The sequence below is a fragment of the Apteryx rowi genome, unplaced genomic scaffold, assembly GCF_003343035.1.
Source record: "Apteryx rowi isolate R43461 unplaced genomic scaffold, aptRow1 scaffold_5, whole genome shotgun sequence".
NCBI lineage: Eukaryota > Metazoa > Chordata > Aves > Apterygiformes > Apterygidae > Apteryx > Apteryx rowi.
Genome location: NW_020450760.1, coordinates 1050112 through 1071329, shown reverse-complemented (window position 1 = coordinate 1071329; position 21218 = coordinate 1050112). Strand labels below are relative to the sequence as shown.

The 21218-nt window shown below is 43.6% G+C and overlaps 1 protein-coding gene across 31 annotated transcripts in view; it reads right to left on the bottom strand.

Moving 5' to 3' along the window:
* LOC112972706 overlaps positions 1-19784 on the bottom strand; it is a 44440-nt gene extending 24656 nt beyond the window's left edge. For 6 of the 31 annotated variants that reach the window (XM_026079605.1, XM_026079633.1, XM_026079637.1 and 3 more), the window contains exons 1-2: positions 19589-19701; positions 912-6842 (exon numbers count right to left, since the gene is read on the bottom strand). In XM_026079605.1, the coding sequence (XP_025935390.1) occupies positions 912-963 (52 nt within the window). In that variant the 5' untranslated portion in view covers positions 964-6842; positions 19589-19701. The other 25 variants (XM_026079628.1, XM_026079627.1, XM_026079632.1 and 22 more) reach the window with 23 other exon arrangements.
* Positions 19785-21218: the final 1434 nt, after the last annotated feature.

Here is a 21218-nt window from a genome sequence, read left to right as displayed (position 1 = left end):
AGCTATTTCCCAGAGAAGTCATTTATGCCCAGATCTTGTTTCTGTACTACTACAAGCTCCTACTAAGAAATCTTCTAAGAAATCTAACTTGTTTCCTGCCCATGTTGAGGGAGGAAATTTTCATAGGCTGCCAACCCTTTTATGTAATCTCTCTCTTTCAGGAAAACAATGTCAAAAACCTCATACACAGTGTAATCACAAGGCACTGGGGAAAAGCCAGTGGAATTTTCAGTACGTTCTAAATGACTCAACCATCCTCGAGTGCTGCCAATTATTTCAGTGACAATCCTATCAGTATAAGAGAGGTTATTATTAGTAGCTTCTATGAAACACACCTCACACTTCCACACATGCCACATGCCCTGACTGCACCTGAGTTCTGCAGGGAGGAAAGTACTCCTCGTTTTGGAGCCAAATTTTCCTCCACCTCTCGGAAAATCTAATGGTAGTCAACAGGGAAGTAAAATGTTGGTGGATGCGTGTTGGTTCATGTTTTAGCAGCACCATTCAGAGGAGATGAGAGTGATCTCAAGATTCTGGATTGAACTATTTTTCAGCTGTTTGCTATATTATTATAAATTATTTATATACCTATAGAAAATAAATGTCATAAAATTACAGCAATCCATCATAAATGTGTATGTGTGTGTGCATGCACTTATGTATATACATGTATTCACTAGCCAAACTCCGCTGTGCAGACAAAGGAGATTTATGGATACTCAGTACAAGGATTATATTTTTGAGCCCTGAGCTATTAAGGGTTCTGATCCATAATCCTCAGAACAAGTTCCTAAACAGAAAATGTTGTTTAACTTTAGGAGCTCATGTTTAAAACAGATTTTTAAAAGTCTCTGCGCCGCTCTAGGAAAGACAATACACTTAGAGATAGGCTGAAATACTATCCTTACCATTCTCTGTTTTGCTAGATAGTTGAAACCTGGTTTTATTTTTCCAGTCCATTAATAAAAAAGTGGAATCAAGAACTTGAGGATTTTCTTCAGCTAAGGACAGAGTCTTGTATTAGCCATTACAAGCCATATTTATTCAAAATTGTGTACTATTGAAGAATGATTTTTTGGGGTATGATAAGGGTTAATTATTCCACTCAGCATCTGGATTAAGGATATGTGAAGTCATCTTTCTGTGTTTAATGCCTGCAATTTTCTTCCAAGATTTTCTACATTTTCATGACAGTAAAATTCCACTAGTTCACTACTTGGAAACGAAGTAAATATTGTGTTGTTCTTTGTTGATATACTTCTAGCTGAATCTCAGACCTCATGCCCTCTGACTCTTTTACTCAGTGTTTAATTCCAAAAGCATGTTATCTCACAGCAGTCTGATCCATTAGTAACAAGAGGAAGAAGGAGGAAATAAATACAGTTAATTTATTACTGTTCATTTAGAAAGAGAAATATAAATTCCAGCAGTGGTCATAGATTTGAATTGTTGCCAATAGGAAATACTGAGATTGCAAAACACGATGTTATCCCAAATTGTGAAAAAAAGCCAGAAACTCACAGTTTTATGTACCTTCCATCTTGATCTTACTTTTTATTTGCATAAAGTTAAAATGTTTCCTTTGGAACATGATAGCTGCAACATATATTATACATGACAAAGCCAGAGCATTAGAACTGAAGAGAAGCATTCCAAGCATACTGAAACAGTTCAATAATATTTTCCCATGAAAATCCCAGGACAATGTGTTTATGTTTCATTTCATTGGCATTTTCCCACAAGACCAGCTCTAACAAAAATAATGTCCAGATTTTCCCTGGATTTCTTTGCAGAAGGAAATGGGATGTCAAAGGGCCAGTCCTGCAGGCAAGATTCTTTGCAGTATACAGATTTTGAATACAGTACAATAGCAGAATCAAGCCCTAAACTGAGGCAAAGTGATATATGGGAATTGCTGTATTTTCCCAGAAAGCTTCTCTGAGGGAAATGAAATATGGGCCTCTGGAAAGTGGGCAGTGACTAAGCAGAGATGGATAGACTTCCTGAGGCTAGGACCATCTCATACTCCACAGTCACCTCGATCTACTCAATCAAAGCCACCGTAGAGACCCCCCAAGATCAGAGTACCATTAGGGTATACCCCATCTGAGCATGGCAGCACCATCAACCCAGATGGCTCACCTGCTCTGCTTTCCCCTGGTTCACAAACCAGTGGCAATATGTGTCTATAGGCAAAGTACACAGTTGCCACAGGGAGTAGACAGCTACAGGCACCCTGCAAAGGAACAGTAATTTGGGGGCGGCCTCTCTGACTGTGGGGCTGAGCCCCAATCAGCAGCATGAGGAGATGACCCATCCATCCCGCTGGCCTGTTGGGAGCAGCCACCCATCTTTACCCAGTCAGGATATCTCTGCCCACAGTTCTCTGCTTCTGAGGGCAAGGGTTCAAGCATGGTGTGACTGTCCACCATGTCAGGAGAGGGAACACTGCAAAGGAACTGCCAAGATGCCCACCAGCAGCTTGCTTTCCTGGGTCTGCGTGCCTTAGCAGCACATGTGGGGTGCCCCTTTGTCTCTAATGCTATTTTATGGCTCAAGCTAAAGTTCTGCAGCTCAAAGAGGGGGATTTGAATCCCCCTCTAGGAACATCCTCTACTATAGTGCTCCCATGAATGGTTTTGTGCCCAGACAAGCAAAGCCCCCAGAAAGGCTGTGCCTTTACAATGGAGGAGCTGAAAAGTGCCGAGATCAATCTACAATAAAGGTCTTTCACCAGGTGTTAACATAATGCAAAGGAATTGTTTGCCATCTAAAACTATCACTTTGGACAGGACAATCAGGGCACTGCTGCATTTCACCTGCCCCCTTCCATGGGCACCCAAGCTATCCATCCGAGAGGGCCCCTTCAAAGCAGAAAGAAAGGTAGCAGGAAGCCACACGAACATGGCACTGTAACAAGTACAGTCCTGTTTCTGAACAATCATCTCCTTTGTCAGGTGTACCAAATGACCACCTTCTTCCTCAAAAGCTACTTCTTGGAAGCCCAGACTCTCAACACTGACTGCACACTACAACTCCTTGTTCCTGGCATTTCAATGCTTCTATTAGTCTGCAGTATGACGTTCTCTACAGGGGTAATTCTCCTTTCTGCCCTGACCCTTGCTCCGCTCACTGTGAAAGAGAAGGACATTGTCTCCTTGGGAACATCCCCAGTGTTCAGGAGTTTCTCCCATTGCCTGGAGCTACTGGAAAAGCCCATAGACTCCCCATGTCATGGAGACTCTGTATTTCCTTCTTGGAAAAACTGTAACTCCTTTGTCTTTAGGAGCTTTCACTAAACAGGAGAATATCTCAGAAAAAAATTTTAAACTGTTTCTCTGTTTACTTAACTCCTTATCTTGCTGCTTTCGATTTTCTTTGCCTGTACACATAAAATCTCTTCATAATAAGTAGATTGTGTGGCTCACTTGAACAATAGGCATTTGGTCGGGATGCCAATCGGATGAAGTCAGACTATTAGCACTTCTCCTCAGATGAAATGACTTTGCAAGAGTCCAGTTACACTAATATTCCAATTCCAGCAATGTAATGATGCCCCTTCTTGCTTGGCAGAGACTCCACGTGAATGCAGTGAAGCATATACAATGGAAATTTTGTGCTCAACAGCATCTGTTATATGAAATACACTTGAGTGCTAACAGAGAGCTGGATCCACAGTATCTGGAGAGAGAGATCTTACTGTTTTTTTCACCTCCTTCTTTGTTTCCAGAACATGCTGGTATCTCTCCACCATTCTGAACCAAAGGCATGATGGCTGGCAGAAAAGAATACTGATTGCGATGCTAAAACATGCAGAGTATAGCACTGAAAATATGGTGGTTCCCTAGGATATGAATTCATGCAAAAGCATTTCTGGAACCTATGCTCTAGTCTGACAGTGTGTTCCTCCACCCACACACAGAATCTTTGATTTCATCAGAAGTCAAAGAACAGCCAGCCTGTATTATAAACAAGGTATGCTTAAAAAAAACCACTGTACATCGTAGCTGGCATCGCCATGATGGACATATGCAAGAGATGATTTTGTTAACTGTGCAGAATTAGCTGTTTATCATTCTGTAGAAAGCATATATTTATACTCATTTCATAAGGATATCCTCTTCCTAAAGAAATGAGATTATGTAGTCACAGGGTGCATGCATCCCTGTGCTCATCTGATGTCATGCCCTAATGCATTCAAATGAGTAGGTCAATTTAAAATCAAATTGACAGATGGTAGCTGGCACAAACTAGTACATCTCTAAATGCTTCATAAAAATACATGGCTTAGGAGAGAAGAGAGACCCTTAATGCTCCTGCTGAGGAACAAAACACAGCATGGACTCAGCCTTTATTAGACATCAGAGACTCCACCCAGCAGCTCAAGTTTAAGTACACAGACACGGTTTCCCTGGTTCTGTTACTCACCAAATTCCCTGTTGCTCTCCAGCTAACCTATATATGTGCTACAGTAGACAAAGCAACGCAAATATTAATACAAGCAACCTTTTTCATAGTAACAGCTGAAATGACAGTGCTTCTCTACAGCACCTGCCTCCCCCCTGGGCTCTGCCTGCTCTGCTCCCTCACATCGCTGTCACCCCAAACAGGCAAAAAAGAGCTGCTGCGAGTTCAAAGCCACCATCACCACCCAGCTGGCACCAGGCAGTGCTCGCTGGCTGCATGGCCACGGCCAGACCGAGAGAGAAACAGCAACCTTTCCTCCTTTCTCTTACCGAGGGCACTAACCGGAGTATTTCTTCCCTGTTCAGCCACTGATTTTTCATCACATTTTTCAGAAGTTAATCTGAGACTTCTCTCCTGCTCCAGATTCGTCTGAAACTAGATAAATTTGAGTTACTAGGAGGGGACAGATAAATGCACTGACAGGCAAAGAGGCTGCATGCTTACATCAGCTTTGGGCTCCTAAGAAACCAAGCTCAAATCCTGAAAATAAGCTCACTGGGGAATTGAATCCTGCCCCTTCCTCTGCCCTGAATACTGAAACACAACAAGTTTGGACTTGCTGTACCACTTGCACTGCCTGTGTTTTCCTCATCATTGCGAGGACCTGTCTCCAAACTGACCTCAATTTTCACTTAATTAGTAACCTAGTTTACTGTTCCTTTGAAACATTTTTAGCTAATTCCTGGGGATTTTGCCTAATTCTGGTTTTGTTCAGAACGAAACAAGCATTGTTTTAAGGAAGATGCTTCCCCCTTTGAAAATAAAAAAGTCACATACACACACACACAGTTTTAAGGAAGAACTGTAGGAAGTCCAGCAGTAGGGATGTTCAAACTGACCATAAAAACCCCTGCATTACAAACATCTTATCCATGTAGTAAAAGAAGAATAAAACAATCCTTCTAGAAGTAGCAGTTTTGTCTTCAGTAAAGAAGCTAGTGCCAAGCTGGGAATTCCCTTCCCCTGATTTTTCCCTGAAGGCCTCCAGCAAGGACAAAAGAGTATTGCAGCAATTGCAACTTCCTTCTGTTTTTCTTCAGCATCTATGAAAGAAGGAGATAGATAGATTTATCCATGAGAAAGAATGCATGGCATATCATACACTCTGGTTAAAAAACTGTTTCTCCAGACCACAAAAATGCTAGGCTCAACCAAATGCTGGGGATGATAAAATATTTCAAAACAAGCTTGTTAAGTTTCATATATTTAATAGATCTCAAGGCCTTGTTTGGGGTTAGGTTATATTTAGCTGCAGAGAGGTGCAGAAATAGCAGATACAGGGAGGAGCATGAGGCGGTTTCCAAGTCCCCTCGCACCTCTGCACAGTGGCCAGCCTGGTTTTGCATTACCAGTGGAGAAGGACAGACAGTTTTAGCCCTTCAAGTGGCACTAGCACCTGCAGAGGACATGGGGAGAGGAGAGAAATGTCACCGTGCCCTGCTGCAGGGGCCAGCAGGGCTGAGTCAGAGAGGGGTCGTACCTGGCTCCACGCGAAAGGGCGGCAGGCTGGATGTGCCCCCCTGGCACGCTCAGAAAAACTCCTCTGCCTGCGTGGCCAGCATATCCAGGGCACACAGTGGTTTAAAGACACATGGATAAAAGCAGTTAGCAGAGAACAGCAAGTCTCCTCCTTGCCTCTGGGCTTTCGCGATCCTCGATACGCCCCCACGTCGCGCTGGCAGTGCCCCACGTCACGTTACAGCCCCAAAAGCCCTCCGCAGCACTCGATCTAAAGGCAAGGACAGCATCAGGATGGAGATGGGGAGCCGTGGGGTCAGGGCGCTCCTCTCCTTGCCACCCATGGGGATGACGGCTGGGCACAGGCCCCCCTGCAAGCAGCCCAGTCCGATAAAAGCCCCCCATTGCTTGTGCGGCTGGGGCTGGGCACAGCGTAAAGTTTCTGTAAAGGTTTGAGGGTGAGCTCACAGTTTCTGCGCAGGTGAGGAGTCATCAGGGAAAGCAGCAGTCATGGAAAAAGTCAGGGCCACAGAGTGAGTGAGACTGATGTCAAGCCAGCTGAAATCTGTGTCTCCCCATCGCCTCCACAGGCCTGCATGGTCAGTAGTTGAGGAAGACGCACTGTCTGACCTTGTGCTCCTACCACACATACCTCTGGATATACAATATATACAATATAAACCTCATAGCAAACTGTAAAGTACTTACATGGTGCCAAGGAGGGGTTCAAAGGACAGGCAACCTGGCCCCGCTGCCTGCCTAGGAAGGGATCGGGACAACATGCAGGAAGACCACCCGCAGAAGCAGCTTCTCACCCTTATATCTCCTGTTCCTCGGGGTCCACCTGCATTACTTCAGCACTCGCAAGGCCCAAGTCTTGAATGGTTTCCTACTGCCAGTTTAGGGAAATATTTCTGCAATAGAAATCACAGCAGTGCTAAGGGCTGATCATATCCCTAGAAGAAAAGCCACCCAGCAGCTTTGTTGCTGTATCACAGCATTTCCAGTCCCAACCTCAAAAAAGTGTAATCCTAAGAGTATCCTGCAGGTTTGCCAGAGGAAAACTACAATTTAAATGTTGCTTGCTATCCTTGGAGTAGAAAGGGCTTTCTCTTCAATAAATTATGGGTATTGTGTGCTAGCACAGTACAGAATGCATTAGCTCAACCACCATGTCTCTTTTCAAGTTGTTCCATGATTTTATCCAGAGAAGCATGTATTATGAATATTTCATCTCCGTTTGTGCAGAGATAAGCCTAAAATTACTTTAGTTGAATCTTTTTATCTGGCTTAGATTGACAGGATTCCTCTGTGCATTTTTTCATAGATCCTCTCTTGCAGTAAATAATTCAGGTTCAATTTTGAATGAAACTTCCTACACACATCTGTATCCATAGCCCTATATGGTGCAGCATATGTAGAGATTTGGGACTAAAAATGCACATTACATGTTCCAAAATCATTTGCATGTTTTTTCTGCTGCCACAAGAGGCCAGTGATTCTATAATTTTTAATCTCCAACGTTTCACTGACACTGCACTGACATGTCTCCATAGGCACATCTGTTTTAGACACCATCTGGAGGCTAAAAATCATAACTACAGACTGGTTTCCAGGACAGCTTGAAACTTCTCATACAGGAGCTATATGCAACTAAATACAAACTGAAGATCAAACCCCAACCATTTCTAGCCCTTGGAGAAACAGAGAACATTAATGGCAGGTATCTCTGGCTACAAAGACAAGCTGAAGAGCTAAAGGCAGAAACACCCCACCCAGCTGAGCTCCCTGCAGAACATGGAAATCTCTGTCTTCCCAAAATAGTTATTATATTTTGGGATGGGGAGTATTTACAACACAATTCAGGGCCATCATTTCATTGCTGAACATCCTGACACTGCAGACAGGTTATTTAAGAGAGGAGGTGAGAGAAAAGAGTACAGCTCTCATATAGATAAGTCACATTTTCAGAAATGCTCAGCATCTAGCATCTTATACCTCCCAGTTTCATTTCTGGACAGACTGAAAATGAGCTCCATTCCCATCCCATGGTGAGCATGGAATTGCTTTCAAGAATTATCCTCTAGCCCTGGAAGAGCTCAAGATTTCAAACAAGATGTCATGATGTCACACTGCAAAAAAGGTCAGTTTTAAATGATTTTTACAAACTCTGTTTTCCTTCTTCTCTCAGCTCTGAACAACTAGATTTGAGCTAGCTTCAGTGAGGGGCTTGCTGCAGCAAGGGTAACCCAAAAGGGTCCTAAAAAAGAGCTAATCATCCTCTGAACCCGTTTCAGTAAAATACACCGTGGAGGAAGTCTGCATGAACACAAAGAGAAGCATTAAATTTTAATCAACATGAGTTCAGGCTGAATAAAGCAGGTCTCCCAAATGCATGGTGATAAAACATTTATGCTGCACCATTGTGTTTTCTTCCAAACACAGCAAAGCATTCAGAGGAGACTTGGCATTACAATATACAACACCATTACATGATGAGGAAGCCCTGGGAGGGTCTTCAACTTTTTCCGACCTCTTCTTCTGTTACAGGAAAGAAAGAAATCTAGACAAAAGAAAACGTGAGCAAAATTTCAGGGGGAGCATGTCAGATATAGGCAAGGCAAAGGCAGAGAACAGTATTTGTAGCACATTTATCTGCTGTCAGTGTCAGAACGTATCTTATCTTTCCGTTGGTTCCTGCTTCTCAGTGAAGGGGAGCAAGCACTATATAAGGATCCACAAATGCTATCATGGCTCCTGAGGATGGCAGAGCACCGCCAGCACAGCAGCAGTGCTCCTCTGCCACATGCATCGTCACGACTCTGCTTGCAGGCATGGCTCACAGCGAGCCCTCCTCCACAAACAAGAAGGATCTGGTCCTTGAGCAAACAAAATTAGATAACTTGCCAGGATGTTTCTAAATTACCAAACAAATTAAAAAAGGAACCAATATTTTTCCCCATCCTGAACAGGTATGTTATCTGTACTGTTGGGGCCTCAGAGCTCCAGCACGTTACTTACTGGCTTTCAGGAGTGGATACTCTTGAAACTTGATTAAGAAAACAGTATTAAGGCCACATTTCAACAAAACATTTAAGTATACAGCTATTTCCTTCAGTCTCAGAGAGAATATTCATCCTCTTAGCTTTACACATCTGTTCTGGGGAGTAGGCAGCCAGGCTGGCATGGTGTTTGTACACTCCATGGCTACAAAACAGTAAATACCTTGGAGTCAATAACATCTGAAAATCACACAAAATATAAACCAGTTTAATGTAACTGATCTTGGCTCACCATGGAGTCATTGTATTTTAAGGCAGTTGCCTGGAGCTTTTTTGTTTAAGTGAATGTGTTTTTAATAGTATTTTCCACATGAATTTTTGACATGAGGTTTCCAAGCCCAAAAATGGTTACATGCTCAAATAAGGCCTCTTCGGCTGTTACCACACTGTTCACAGTTATACATATTTTAGGTAGGCAAAATGGGAAAAATGTCAGCAAAATGTAAGCTTTCCTGCTCAAAACCTGTTTTACATCAGAAAAAAGAAGACTGCACTGATTTTATAGATGGGGATGAGAAAATGAACTGGGCACTCCCTAGATCTGATTCCTACTGACCTTGCCCTGTGTAATCATCTAGATCTATGCAAAGGGAAAGCAAAGGAGCTGTAAAGTACCTTCTGGATCAAAATGGCTATGGATCACTCTTCGTACAGAGGCAAGTGGGACCTGAGTCCTTCATGTCTGCAATTGTCCCCCCTTCACATGTACAAACATGACTGAGAAAAAGCACATTAACATTTTCTCTCCTATTGCTTCGCAGTCTCAGAGGGTTGTCACACACAGATACATCAGGAATTCCAAGCTAGGCTGTAGTCTTATACAAAATATATACCACAACAGATCTGCCTGGGTACAACTAGTTCTAGGAAGCAGATGTACCTTGTGATATTAATTTACTCTAACATTATTTGGAGAAAAGAGAGGGGGAGAAATATTGGTATGTATAGCAGGTACTGGCTGATATTTAAAACCTTTGGCATTACCATATGTGCCTGGAAATAATTGTCAGTGCAATTAGTTGCTGTCATTGAGGACAGCATGTAAATGACTATCTAATCTGCATATACAATTAAATAATTAGATGCCATATGTAAGAGCAGTTATTTATAGGTGCGGAATCAGAGACAAAATTTAAGTCCCATCCCCATAATGTATCATCTTATGAATCAGATCCTCTTAAACATATGTACAGATTTTCATTAGTGAAAAAGAGTGCTCCATCTTAGGTAAAAATCAAAATGAATATTTCATATGACTGATTTTCTACTGTGATGCATTGAATCTGCAATGCCTACATCTAGCCTGCTGACAGCAAGCTGGAGCTGCTGTCCAATTTTAGGAGCTCTTTATGAACAAAACAAGTTGGGAAAAACCGTCCTGCTGAAGGCCTGTGCATTCTGGTCAATGAAGGCTGGATCTATTCTGCTGAACAGCTGACCTAGATTCTCTGCCTGAATGAGAACATTTCACAGTGCGGAGACTGTTCAGAAAGTCAGAATTTCATGTATCACTTATCACAAGAGAGAAAAAAATGAGGATATAACCTTAAGGGAAAGCAATGGCTTCCATTAGTCATAAAAGAGCTTTATCCGTAGCTGCACAAAGCACAACCCTACATGCTTATGTTCTCATTTTGGAGTCTGGAAAGGACTACAGCCCTCATTGCTGCACACGCGGCAGCCGAGGCAGCCACCAGCTCCTTGGAGAAGCGGAGACCTGCCAAAGGCATAGGGGCCACGACCGCACAGCGGGGTGGCCAGCTTGCGGTTCCTGAGCCACCCGCAGCTTTCCGGCAGCTCGGCTGCAGCTCCCGTCCCTGGGCCGCCTGCAGCAAGGCTGTGCTGGCTTGAGGACTGCTGGCTAAAGTTATGCCAAGAGGAAATAAGCCAGCCAGGTCTGCTGAGCCCATCATTGCCAGGTCGTGATGGGATCAGCCGCACACACAGCACACATCCTTCTCCCCAGGGAGCTAGTGAAGCCTTGAAGAGGCAATGCCATGTCCTACCTGTGAACCACTCATGACACTTCCCCACCTCTCAGCTATCCAAGGGATGTGAAGTGCATCTGACTGAGTCCTTTTCTTCCTGCTTCTGCTCCTGATTCATCTTGTTTGCAATCATATTCCTCATCTCCTCAAGGCCCCAGTGGCCCCTCCATAAGCTGGATACAGTAACCTTTCATAGTAACCTGTAATACCCACCCGACCAGAATTCAGATGACCCAGAGGGTGTCTGTCCCAGGTGTCTCTCTACGAGGGATGTCAGCCCTTGACCCTTGCTGTTACTGATGCTGTGCTGCCCATGGAGAGTGGCTGCAGGTCCAGGCCAGCATGGCAAGCAGGACGCCTCAGAGGAGGGAGACGAAGAGGAGCCAGCAGGCAGGGTCTAGCACGAGCTGTTCTCAGGCCACCGAGGCACAGCTATGCAGTGTTGGTCACAGGACAGGGACTGCCAGGCAGTCTGAGTCCCCCAGGGCTGGGAGGAGCTGGACAGCCAGAGAAGGCCTCCTTCGATAGCAAAATGTCTTGATCTAGCTCTGCCTCACGGATGGAAACAGGAAGCTAAATTCATATACACAGTGTCCTCTGATCTCCCTTTTCTCTGGATGTGAATATGCTGGACCAAATCTAGAGAGGAGGATTCCTGCTCATGCAAACCCTCTTTGACAGCAGAGCACAGTGCTCCGCTGCGTGATTGCAGACAGTGGAAATACACATGCCGAGCCCCCGCAGAAGGGAAGCAACCGCTCTGGGCCATCTTACTAGCAAGCATCCCCCTCTCCCACTTCACTGAAACCTCTAGAAGGGCAGCAGAGATGAGAATATACAATCTAATTAGCCACTTCTCAATTCAGATCTGGCTCAACAAATGCAAATACCACATCAGATAACTGGGTTTTCCTCACCATCTTATTTTTGTATGTGGGTAACATGCAAACTAGGTCAGTATTATTCCTACTGAAACACTCACCGTGGGTGTTATTTTTAGAAAAACATGTGATCATCTGACTTTTATTTATGAGAGCACAGAAAGATCCACTGTGTATCTTTCTGTCTGTCTTGTTTTGAGTGCTTTGCTTTTCTAGTTCTTTGGACTGGTTACTGAAATCTCTAGCCTCTTTTGAAAAGACACAGGCTAAATCAAGAGACCTTGTAGTTCACATGCCTTAGCAGTCTGTGAAATAGAGCACACATAGCAGTGAGCAAGCAAAACCAGACAAAAGCATGGAGAAGCTATGGAAAGGCAATATAGGGATGTAGGTAAGAAGAAACAAAGATATGAGAAAAAAAGTTGTCAGGGGACTGTGGGAGCTGGGGGATCAGTCCGAATTTGAGAAACAGCAATTAGATCTTCACAGCTCTTGCAAGGTTAGAGCCAGGATCTCAGCAGCTGGACAAAAGTCAGCTGGAGATCCAAGTTTAGCAACAGAAACCTTGTCTGGAGTTTCAGGTTTATTTTCCAAGACCTTTTTTTATCTCCTTGGCACAAACAAAACAGCTCAAGGTAACAAAATCCTGGACCATGTTTTCATTCAGCAGGTTAGTGGTCACAACCCCAAGCAATATGCATCAGACAACTGAAATAGGGCAGAGCTCTTCCTCGAGAGATCTCTGTCTTGTGTTCTGAGGTCCTGAGCCTAGCTCGGGCCCTATGTACCTAGGTTTCTACCTGTCTGGTTTGCATCTGACCCATCTGGGGAATCCAGAGTCTTTGCCTAGCGTATGAGTTAACACATGGTTCAGACACTGGGATGCAAGTTGTTTTATCCAGCCTCAAGGTGCCTAATGTGAAGTCTATATCTCTGCTGATCATCTAGACTCCTTTCATAGCCAGCAAAGAGGCATAGGCAGTGCCTTCCTCTCAGAGCAATGTGGACATCTAAAACGGGCAAGCCCTGCATGAGAATCTTGCTTGCCCAGCTGCCCTGGGACAGCACTGCTCGCCAGAGCTTCTGCCTGGCTGGGAAACACAGCTGGCTCTTGGCTTCACAGCTGTGCAGGCAACATTGGATTTTGCTGCTCAGAGGATAAAAGTGCGAGGGCAGCTGCCCTGGCCAGGAATTGCTGCCCCATGAACCTGGACCCTTTCAGGGAGCAGCTCCTAGTCGTCACAATGCTCCCAGCAGGCTGAAGCCCCAAGGCAACTGCCTCTTTTGGTGCCCCAGGTCACCCTGCTGCGGGCCACAGCCCAGGGAACACCAAAGGACCTATACACACACTCACCAAATCTGAAGAGATCTGGGAGCTGAAATCACAACAGTGAAAATACAGCTCTTCTCACAGAGGGAAACACAGAGAGGAAACATGTCCTGCAAAATGCTGGTGTGAGATGTCATGCCTGAAAACCACACAGTTGTGCTCGAGCCTAAATAATCATTGTCAAAGAAGCACTCTTCAAAGCAAGATCAAAAGATGCTGTAAGCCCATCATTTTGACATCTTAAGGAAAAGTTAATAGTATTGCTAGTCAAGGAGTTATGGGGTTACAGTAGGATCAAGATTTTATCAGTAGTAATATTATTTACCAGTTTGTTTGCTCAGATATTGCAGCGATTTAGAGACTGGCATGCTGGACAGGACTGTTGTGATCAAGCATGCATTGTGCTACAGAATGTAAATGAGGAGGCTACTCAGAATTAATTCCTGTTTGAATGTGAAAAAAATCCTTGAGAAGAAAGCACCAATCTTTATTTGAACTGTTCCAGAATTATTCAAAGGAAGTTATGCCAGTAGCTATTAACCTTTTGTTGTTGAAAAAAATTTGCCTTCTTTCTAGTTTGGCTTTCTCTTGTTTTATCTTCCAGGCACTGGATCTTATTTTATCATGGTCGCTTTGATCAAAGACACCTGTATTATCACATTTCTACTATTGGGTAGACAATCAAACCTCCCTCTTGATAAGCTAACAAGACTGACCTCCTCAAGCTCATTGTCAAGCCTTTTAGTTCCTGGAGGATCCCCCTAGAAATGTGTTTTCTTAATGCTAGTTCCCAATTTATAATTGAATTTTGAGATGCAGTAGCCTGACTTTATTCTATTTCATACACGCCATGATGATTTTAATAATTCAGCTTTCTTAATCAAAGTCAAATGCACCATGGAAAGTCTATTGAGCCAAACTACTTATTACTTTCCAAACTACTTATTAGTTCATCAACTAGACTTGTAATCTCATATTAATTAGCACTGCTTCTATCATTCTCTCTCTAATTCTTTATTAAACAAGTCTGTATCAGCTACTCAACTATGTTTGGGATCAAACACCAGATTATGTCAGTGATCTGTTAATAGTTTAAAAATAATTCTTCCAGCTCTCCAGAATTTCCCAAGTTTCTCAAGATATTTAAAGAATCTGATTCAACCACTGAGAACCTCAGCTGGCCCTCTTAAAACTGTTGATGCAATATATTAGTTACTCCTGATCTAATGCATCTGGCTTTAGCAGGTATTATTCAGTGTCTCCTAAATTACCGTTTGATAGGAAGGACTTACATGTACTATTATATGGCATGGCTTTTTCCCCATTAAGAAATAGTAATGTTTATTAAACACTTCTGGTTTTCCGGCACTATCAAAATTTCTATTGACAATTTCCATCTGTCAATGGACTGATACCATTCCTCAAATTCTTTGCTCATCTAATATACTTTTAACATTATCCCTGTTGTTTTTAACTCTGCTGACCAAAGACTTCTCTGAGTCCTTTGGTTTGCCTTACTGACTTTTTACTATAGTTCCTAACCACTGATTTACATTAATTATTATCAGCTTCTCCTTTTTTCCATTTGTTATGTGTAAGGATTTGCCTTTGTTTGACTTTTTATAACTGCTTTCGCTCCAACTAGCTTGACCGAATTTAAATTAACACAAGCCTCTCTGTGCTTTGTTGCTTTCTGATCACATACTAAAATACTCTTAGTCAGCTCTCACTTTTCATTCCTATTTTACTCCTCAAGGTCTTTCTCTCACCCGAATCATCTCATACTTGTTTTCGTCTTTATGAAAAAAACTTATTAAAATATCAAGACTATGTAGTCCTGTCCACTCATCTGGACTTGAGTTTTTTACATGTAGTAACCATAGGAAGCATCCACATCTAAGCAATCATCCATATTAGTTCAGCGATCAATACCTCTTTATCTGCCAGAAGGCTGTCTAATACAGAACAGGTTACAACACATTTTGAATCAGCAAATTTCTGTGTATAATCTTTAGAAATTTCCAGGCCATTTTAACACTGGCAGCCACTGAGACAGTGGTGATGGCAGTGAAACCTGGGTTTTATCCACCTACCACGGACAAACGACACTTTGGGAGCTGGTGTCTTGCTCTGCAGTGACTTGCAGACTGCGGCAGGTATCAGTCAGTGTAACCTCTTGCATTATATGTTAGACCATTCATCCATAAGCATTCAAATTACTTTCTTCCAAGTGTCTCGGAAACAAGGGTCATGTTGTTTTTGAAAGTGTCTTTTTCATGCCTCCCTAAGGTTATCTCCGGTGTCTTTTGCATTCTCATCAGACGAATCTTCCCATCAGACTCCAAGAGTACAACTAGTTGGAATGAGGAATTCTAGCTCCTCCTGGTCCTTTCCTGTTTGTGAGTCAGACTCTTTGAATAAGTTTATAGATAATGAAATGACACCCCTCTGATGTGCCTATCAAGCGCTTTTCTGGGTCCTCAGTTCATTTTGTCCTCACCCCACTGAATTTTGCTCTAAAGAAGCACTCATCATTTGTTCCCTCTTTTCACTCTTCTTTTGACTAACAATACAAGAGGAATCAAGAGCTCCGGATATTTCCTGCTAGTAGATTCCACCAAACAACAACAAATGTCCTCATTCCTCCATTTCTTCCTGAAACAGCAACTTCAGCCCTTTCTCTGCACTGTCAAGAAGACTGGGGCTTTGTACAAAACTATGTCCTGTTCAGAGTGAAAGTGAAGGGAGCCAGGTAGCTATTTCCATTACCAGGTTGTCATCAACACTGGATTCAAACTCAGAGCTCTCTTCACAGAGCTCTGGAACTAAACTTACCCCAGCTTCTCTAAGCCAGGAATCATTGTGCTACAACCAGTCACTACACCCTGCTACAAAGCAGAAATCAAAGAATTACGAACATAGCCAAGAGAGCACTGCAAACCCCAAAGTTAGACACTTCCACTGACATACTGTGCATCCTCACATTTTTTAATTGTCCTTTTTAATTGATCTGCAGCTCCTGTCCTAGGCAGCCTGTCTCCTTGAGCTAATTGCTGGTACCATCTAGGTGACTTTCCCCAAAAGAAACAAGAACAACCTGGAAAGGAACAACATAGCAGAGACAAAGGAAACTGGACCAAATCCAGCTCAACTTCCAATCTACAAATAACATTTCTTTCTGCAAGCAAAGACCATCCTGCCACAGAGCATTAGGCATGCACTGTGGATGGAGCTACACAAGCTATGTCCTCTGCTCAGGGCAGACAACCATGGGCTTTCCTGCAAACAAGGGTGACACAAAGGAATGGGGAGATGCAGCAATCTGGCCCTGCCATCTTATCTGCCGTGCAGCCTGGGAACTCAGCTCTGTGTTTCAGAGCTGGTGAGAGCGAATGACATGCAGGGGAGCCTAGGGGTGTTTTAAGTGCATCAGATATACCCTATAAACTTGCTGAAAAGGCCTGACTAACAGAGGATGGCTCAATGGGTTAGCCATGCATTATTATGTTATCATCTAATGCCTCTATGCCACAGGGTTCTCATATTGCTCCCAGGAAAACCAGTTGTTTTGAACAACCAAAATCATAAAGATGGCTTCTTTTACCCTAAACGATTCATCCCTTTTCCCTATGGAATCACATCATAGGTCATTTCTACCTACCACCTGCAGCACATCACATGTGGTGTGGAGCTACTGGCATGTTGAATGGCTAAGCAGAGCCAAGACTGGCTGGCTACTGCTTTCTGAATTGGGTATTTCCTAAATCAGGGCAGTAAATTGTGTCTCTCTCCTCCAGCAGCTGATTTTGACAAAATGTGTCAGACCTTTCATACCTTCAAGATCTTTACTTATCTGTAAATCTGTAAAAAAAAAAAAAAAAAGCCAAAATACTGTGAGAAACTGGCTGGAGAGCACAAATGTCATTTCTTCAGGCCATATGCCTAGCTGCCTGACTCAGAGCAACTGTGCTATTCAGGGAATAACCTTACAGGAGACAAACATGAGCTGCATTGAATTTCTTGGTAACCATATCCTTTTGGATTCAAATCATATAGAAATAAAATGTATTTTATTAGTCCCATTGATCCATTCATTTTCTATCTTCTTTTTAAAACCAGCAAATTAATAGTGCCTTGAAAAAGAACTGAAGGCAACAATTACTCTCTGCACTCATTAGCACCAAAAACTGCTTTCCAGACTTTTCAGTCACCCTCCTGAAATTACACAGCTAGTTGTTGGTGCCAGATTCCCATTTATCTCAAGAGCCTTTTGTAACAACAACGAACAATAGCTTCTTCTTAATTTATCAGGCTTTCTATAAAAGGAAGAACTCATGTTACAAAGGAAGGGCCATATAATTGTGCCTTACTATCTCAAAGTACAGGGGACTTTCACAAGTCCCTTAGAAATTTCAGTAAACACAATACATAGGCGAGTTATAAGTGCCATGAGGAAAACAGTCTAATCTTAGTAACAGAAGAAACACTAATGAGTGCAGGACAATAGGCACAGTCAGGTAGGTCAACAAAAAGCAGAAGCAGAAGTGTAATGTGAGCCATGTTATCAACTGTCCCATAACAAGAGAGCTGGTCCAGCTCTGCTCTGTCATCAACCAGCATCATGCAGTATAACTCTGAAGTCCTTAGAGCCACCCCAGATGCTGAAGTAAAGAGGAGAGGTAAGAAATGCAGCTCGTCATCTTCTGCTAATCAGAAGGTGTGAGTCCCCTCCTCCTTTTAGCCCAAATAAGTCATGTTCACCTCACTGCCACATTTCCTCACAGGCAACACACATGGGTCATCCCAGTGCAAAACTGGTACGAGAGCAGATTCAGGGCTGCATCAGACTGGCACACACAAGACAGTCCTGATTTTCCTCATTCTCTAAACATCCTTTCTTTAGTTGTTACAAGCAGGAAATTAAGACTTTGTGTCTTTTTCAGGGAGGGTAATGTTTTATTTAAGATGGCCTGCTAGCACCATGAATTTTACATGACAGAAGCACCCTTAAACCTCTCCTCATTAGTCAACAGGACTCTGATCCTGCAGCTACATGACTTGGTACTTCTCATCGGGAGCCTTGTCATGGGCTTTGAGTCATGCTGCTCACGAGCATTGTCCCTTCTCACCACCGACCACCGCTGAAACMCCCCCCCCCCCCGAAGCAGTGCATTAGAGACCTTCCCAGGAGACAGCTCTGCTGCAGTTCCTTCCTCTCCCAATGATTCCCCCAAATATGCCCCGTGCCGGCTGTGAGACACACAGACGTGGGCGAAGGGTGGGCAGGCCAAGCAGGGCACCCTATCTGCTGCAGGGCCTCTGGTGACCACAGGCAAGGGCAATGCCAAGGACATGGACACACAACCAAGACCACACAGCTGATCAAATGTACCTTCCCACGATTTGGGGGCTAGTGCAGGGCTCTGTCAATGTCTGTGGAGCTATGCCTGGTAATAAGTGTTTAGAAAGGCAAGCTTTTACAGTAAACCAACCATATTCGACTCTCCATTAGCCATGGAAGATTAGCTGGGTTTGGGATTAACTGGACACTTCCTCACCATAGCAACTGTGGCTACAACACCGTGCCGTGGCATGTGTTAACGCCAGGCACACATACTCTCTGGGCCGTGCCCCACTCAGACTCCAACGGGTTAAAATTGTCCCTGCTCAGCACGGAAATCTGCAGGCTTGTTACAAGCCTTTCAAAGGTAAAAGACCTGAATATGTTCTTATCCCCTAACTAATGTATAGTCTGTACTCGCCAGAATTTGGTTTTATCTAGGTTATCCCATCCCACATTGTCCTTGATGGCTGAAAGCTGACAGCATCTAAGTGAACCAGCCAACAACACTATGCTAAAAAAGGAACATACTGTGTAGCCTGCAAAAACTTCCCAAAGTGTTAGGCAGCTGGTGCGCTGACACCATTGCCTATGTGCTGACTAATGATGTCTCACTGTTCCTTTGTGCTTCCTTCTCTATCTCCTTCCATCTGTTCTTCCTTGTCTTCCACTGGGACTGGATGCTGTTCAAACCAGGACTTTCTTTTAGCACCTAGCACAACAGGAGCTGATCCATGACAGGGCACCACAAATTGGGCCTGAGCAGTTCACATAAGTAAGTAATTAGTGAATGGGAGTCAATATTGTTGAGGAATGCGCATATGAATGGGTGAAGCATGGTGTGCCTGGGTGAAAAACATAACTCAGAAGTGCCACTAACATTATTCTTTTTCATGTCCACAAGCCAAAAAAATGGAGAAAATGGGGGAGGGGGTAGAAAAAGACAGGCAAAGAGACAGCAAGCTGGCAGGAAAGCATCTCTCAAATACAAATGTACTAAATGACTGGTACACAGATCAGATGCTGAGCAGTGCTGAGCATTTGCAACTCCTACTCACATTCTCATTTCTTCTTTTATAGTTATTAACTTTGCATGCTTCTCCGTTTTGTTTTTGCTTCATTTTTCACATACTTAGACCCAGACTGGATCTTATCTTCATGTATCCAAGTGACTTACTAGCATATCACGTGCACACACAGCTACACCCACAGGTCAAGGCACTTCTTCTGCTGCCTTCTGTATGTAATGATAGTGCAACTACTGTGGTCACCAGGACAACAGTCACAGCCTGTCAAACTGATAAGAAGTTGGTTGGCTGGGTTCATGCTCTGAAAAAAGCAAGACTGAGGAAATAAACGCACATACACGCATAAACACACAGCACTGGCCTGCAAACTGCATTTGTTTTTCCCCTTAGGGAGTTGGAATGAGAATGCACATGACAGCAACAAAGAAAGAGCAGGGACTAGAGAGGCATGTTGGGTAAAGGGCATGAAGAAATTAAGTGAATTCTTCATATTAATCCTAAAAGGGCACGTTTAGTAGGGGATAAAATAAGGAACTGCTAAGGTAGCTGTGCTGCACATCAATGTCAGGTGCACAGACCCGTTGTCCTCTCCATGGCTGCACCTGGCTCTGTCACAAATACAGGCATATCTGTGCAAATTTGTCAGCACTTTTAAAGCTCCACCATTTATGTTAATGGGGAATGGGAAAGATTCAATCAAGACACTGGCCTGGAGCTAAAACATGGGGGTTATCCCATCCCTCCCATGGGAAGGGAGAGGTTTTGTACGTAGGCCTGAACTTTCAGAAGTGACCAAAGCTACTGTCATGCCAATGGGTTCAGAGGTTGTCCCTGCTAGGCACCAAGGTAAGGGGTAACTAAAGGAAAAGAGCATTATGCTCCAGGCATTCCCTACTGCTAGAACTGCCTCTGCCTGACAGCAGCCAGGACTGCTAAAGGACTGTACTAATTTGTGCCAGCAGCCAAGCTGCCTCCTGGCTGGGCCCTGGATTCACTGCAGGGGCAGGAAGCTGCCTCTTCCCCCAGAAGAGCCACACCAGACAGTGCTGAACTGAATCAAGAATCAGAGTTTGTCACTCTAGAAAACTACTTTGCCAAATAGACATTTGGTAGATATGGAGGTCAAGCTGTAAATCCAATCTTTTGAATGCTGCCAAAGTTCAGGGAGATGCAGAACTGGTATCTCTAATGTTCAGTCTTCGAGCTTCAAGGCCCACAGTCCAATCATTTCTGCCAGTGCAGAAATAGATACAGAAGATAGTTTGAAAAGAAAGACAGTTGTAACTGGAAGTCAAGTTCATTTTATCAGGTCATCTATAGCCCATGGGTGTGTTTTTTTAATAGATGGAATTTATCAATGTGGCAAAGACTTGTCAGAACAAGAAAGGATTGTGCACATCCAGTTCAAGAACTCTGATGAGACCATTCCCTGTAAAACAGATAAGAAACACTGTCCTATGTCCTTGAGGCATACCATGGATACAGAAGGGCTTCTGCCGGAGCAGGGTTTGCATCAGCTATGTTCAAAACAAGGTCTGGAAATGCAGGTCACACTGGTCAAGCTCTAATCTAAATGGAACCAGGGAGCAACGCAAACAGTGTCATGCTATATGGCGTCGGATCAGGCAACCACACCAGCCAGTGCTAAAGGGATAGGTAA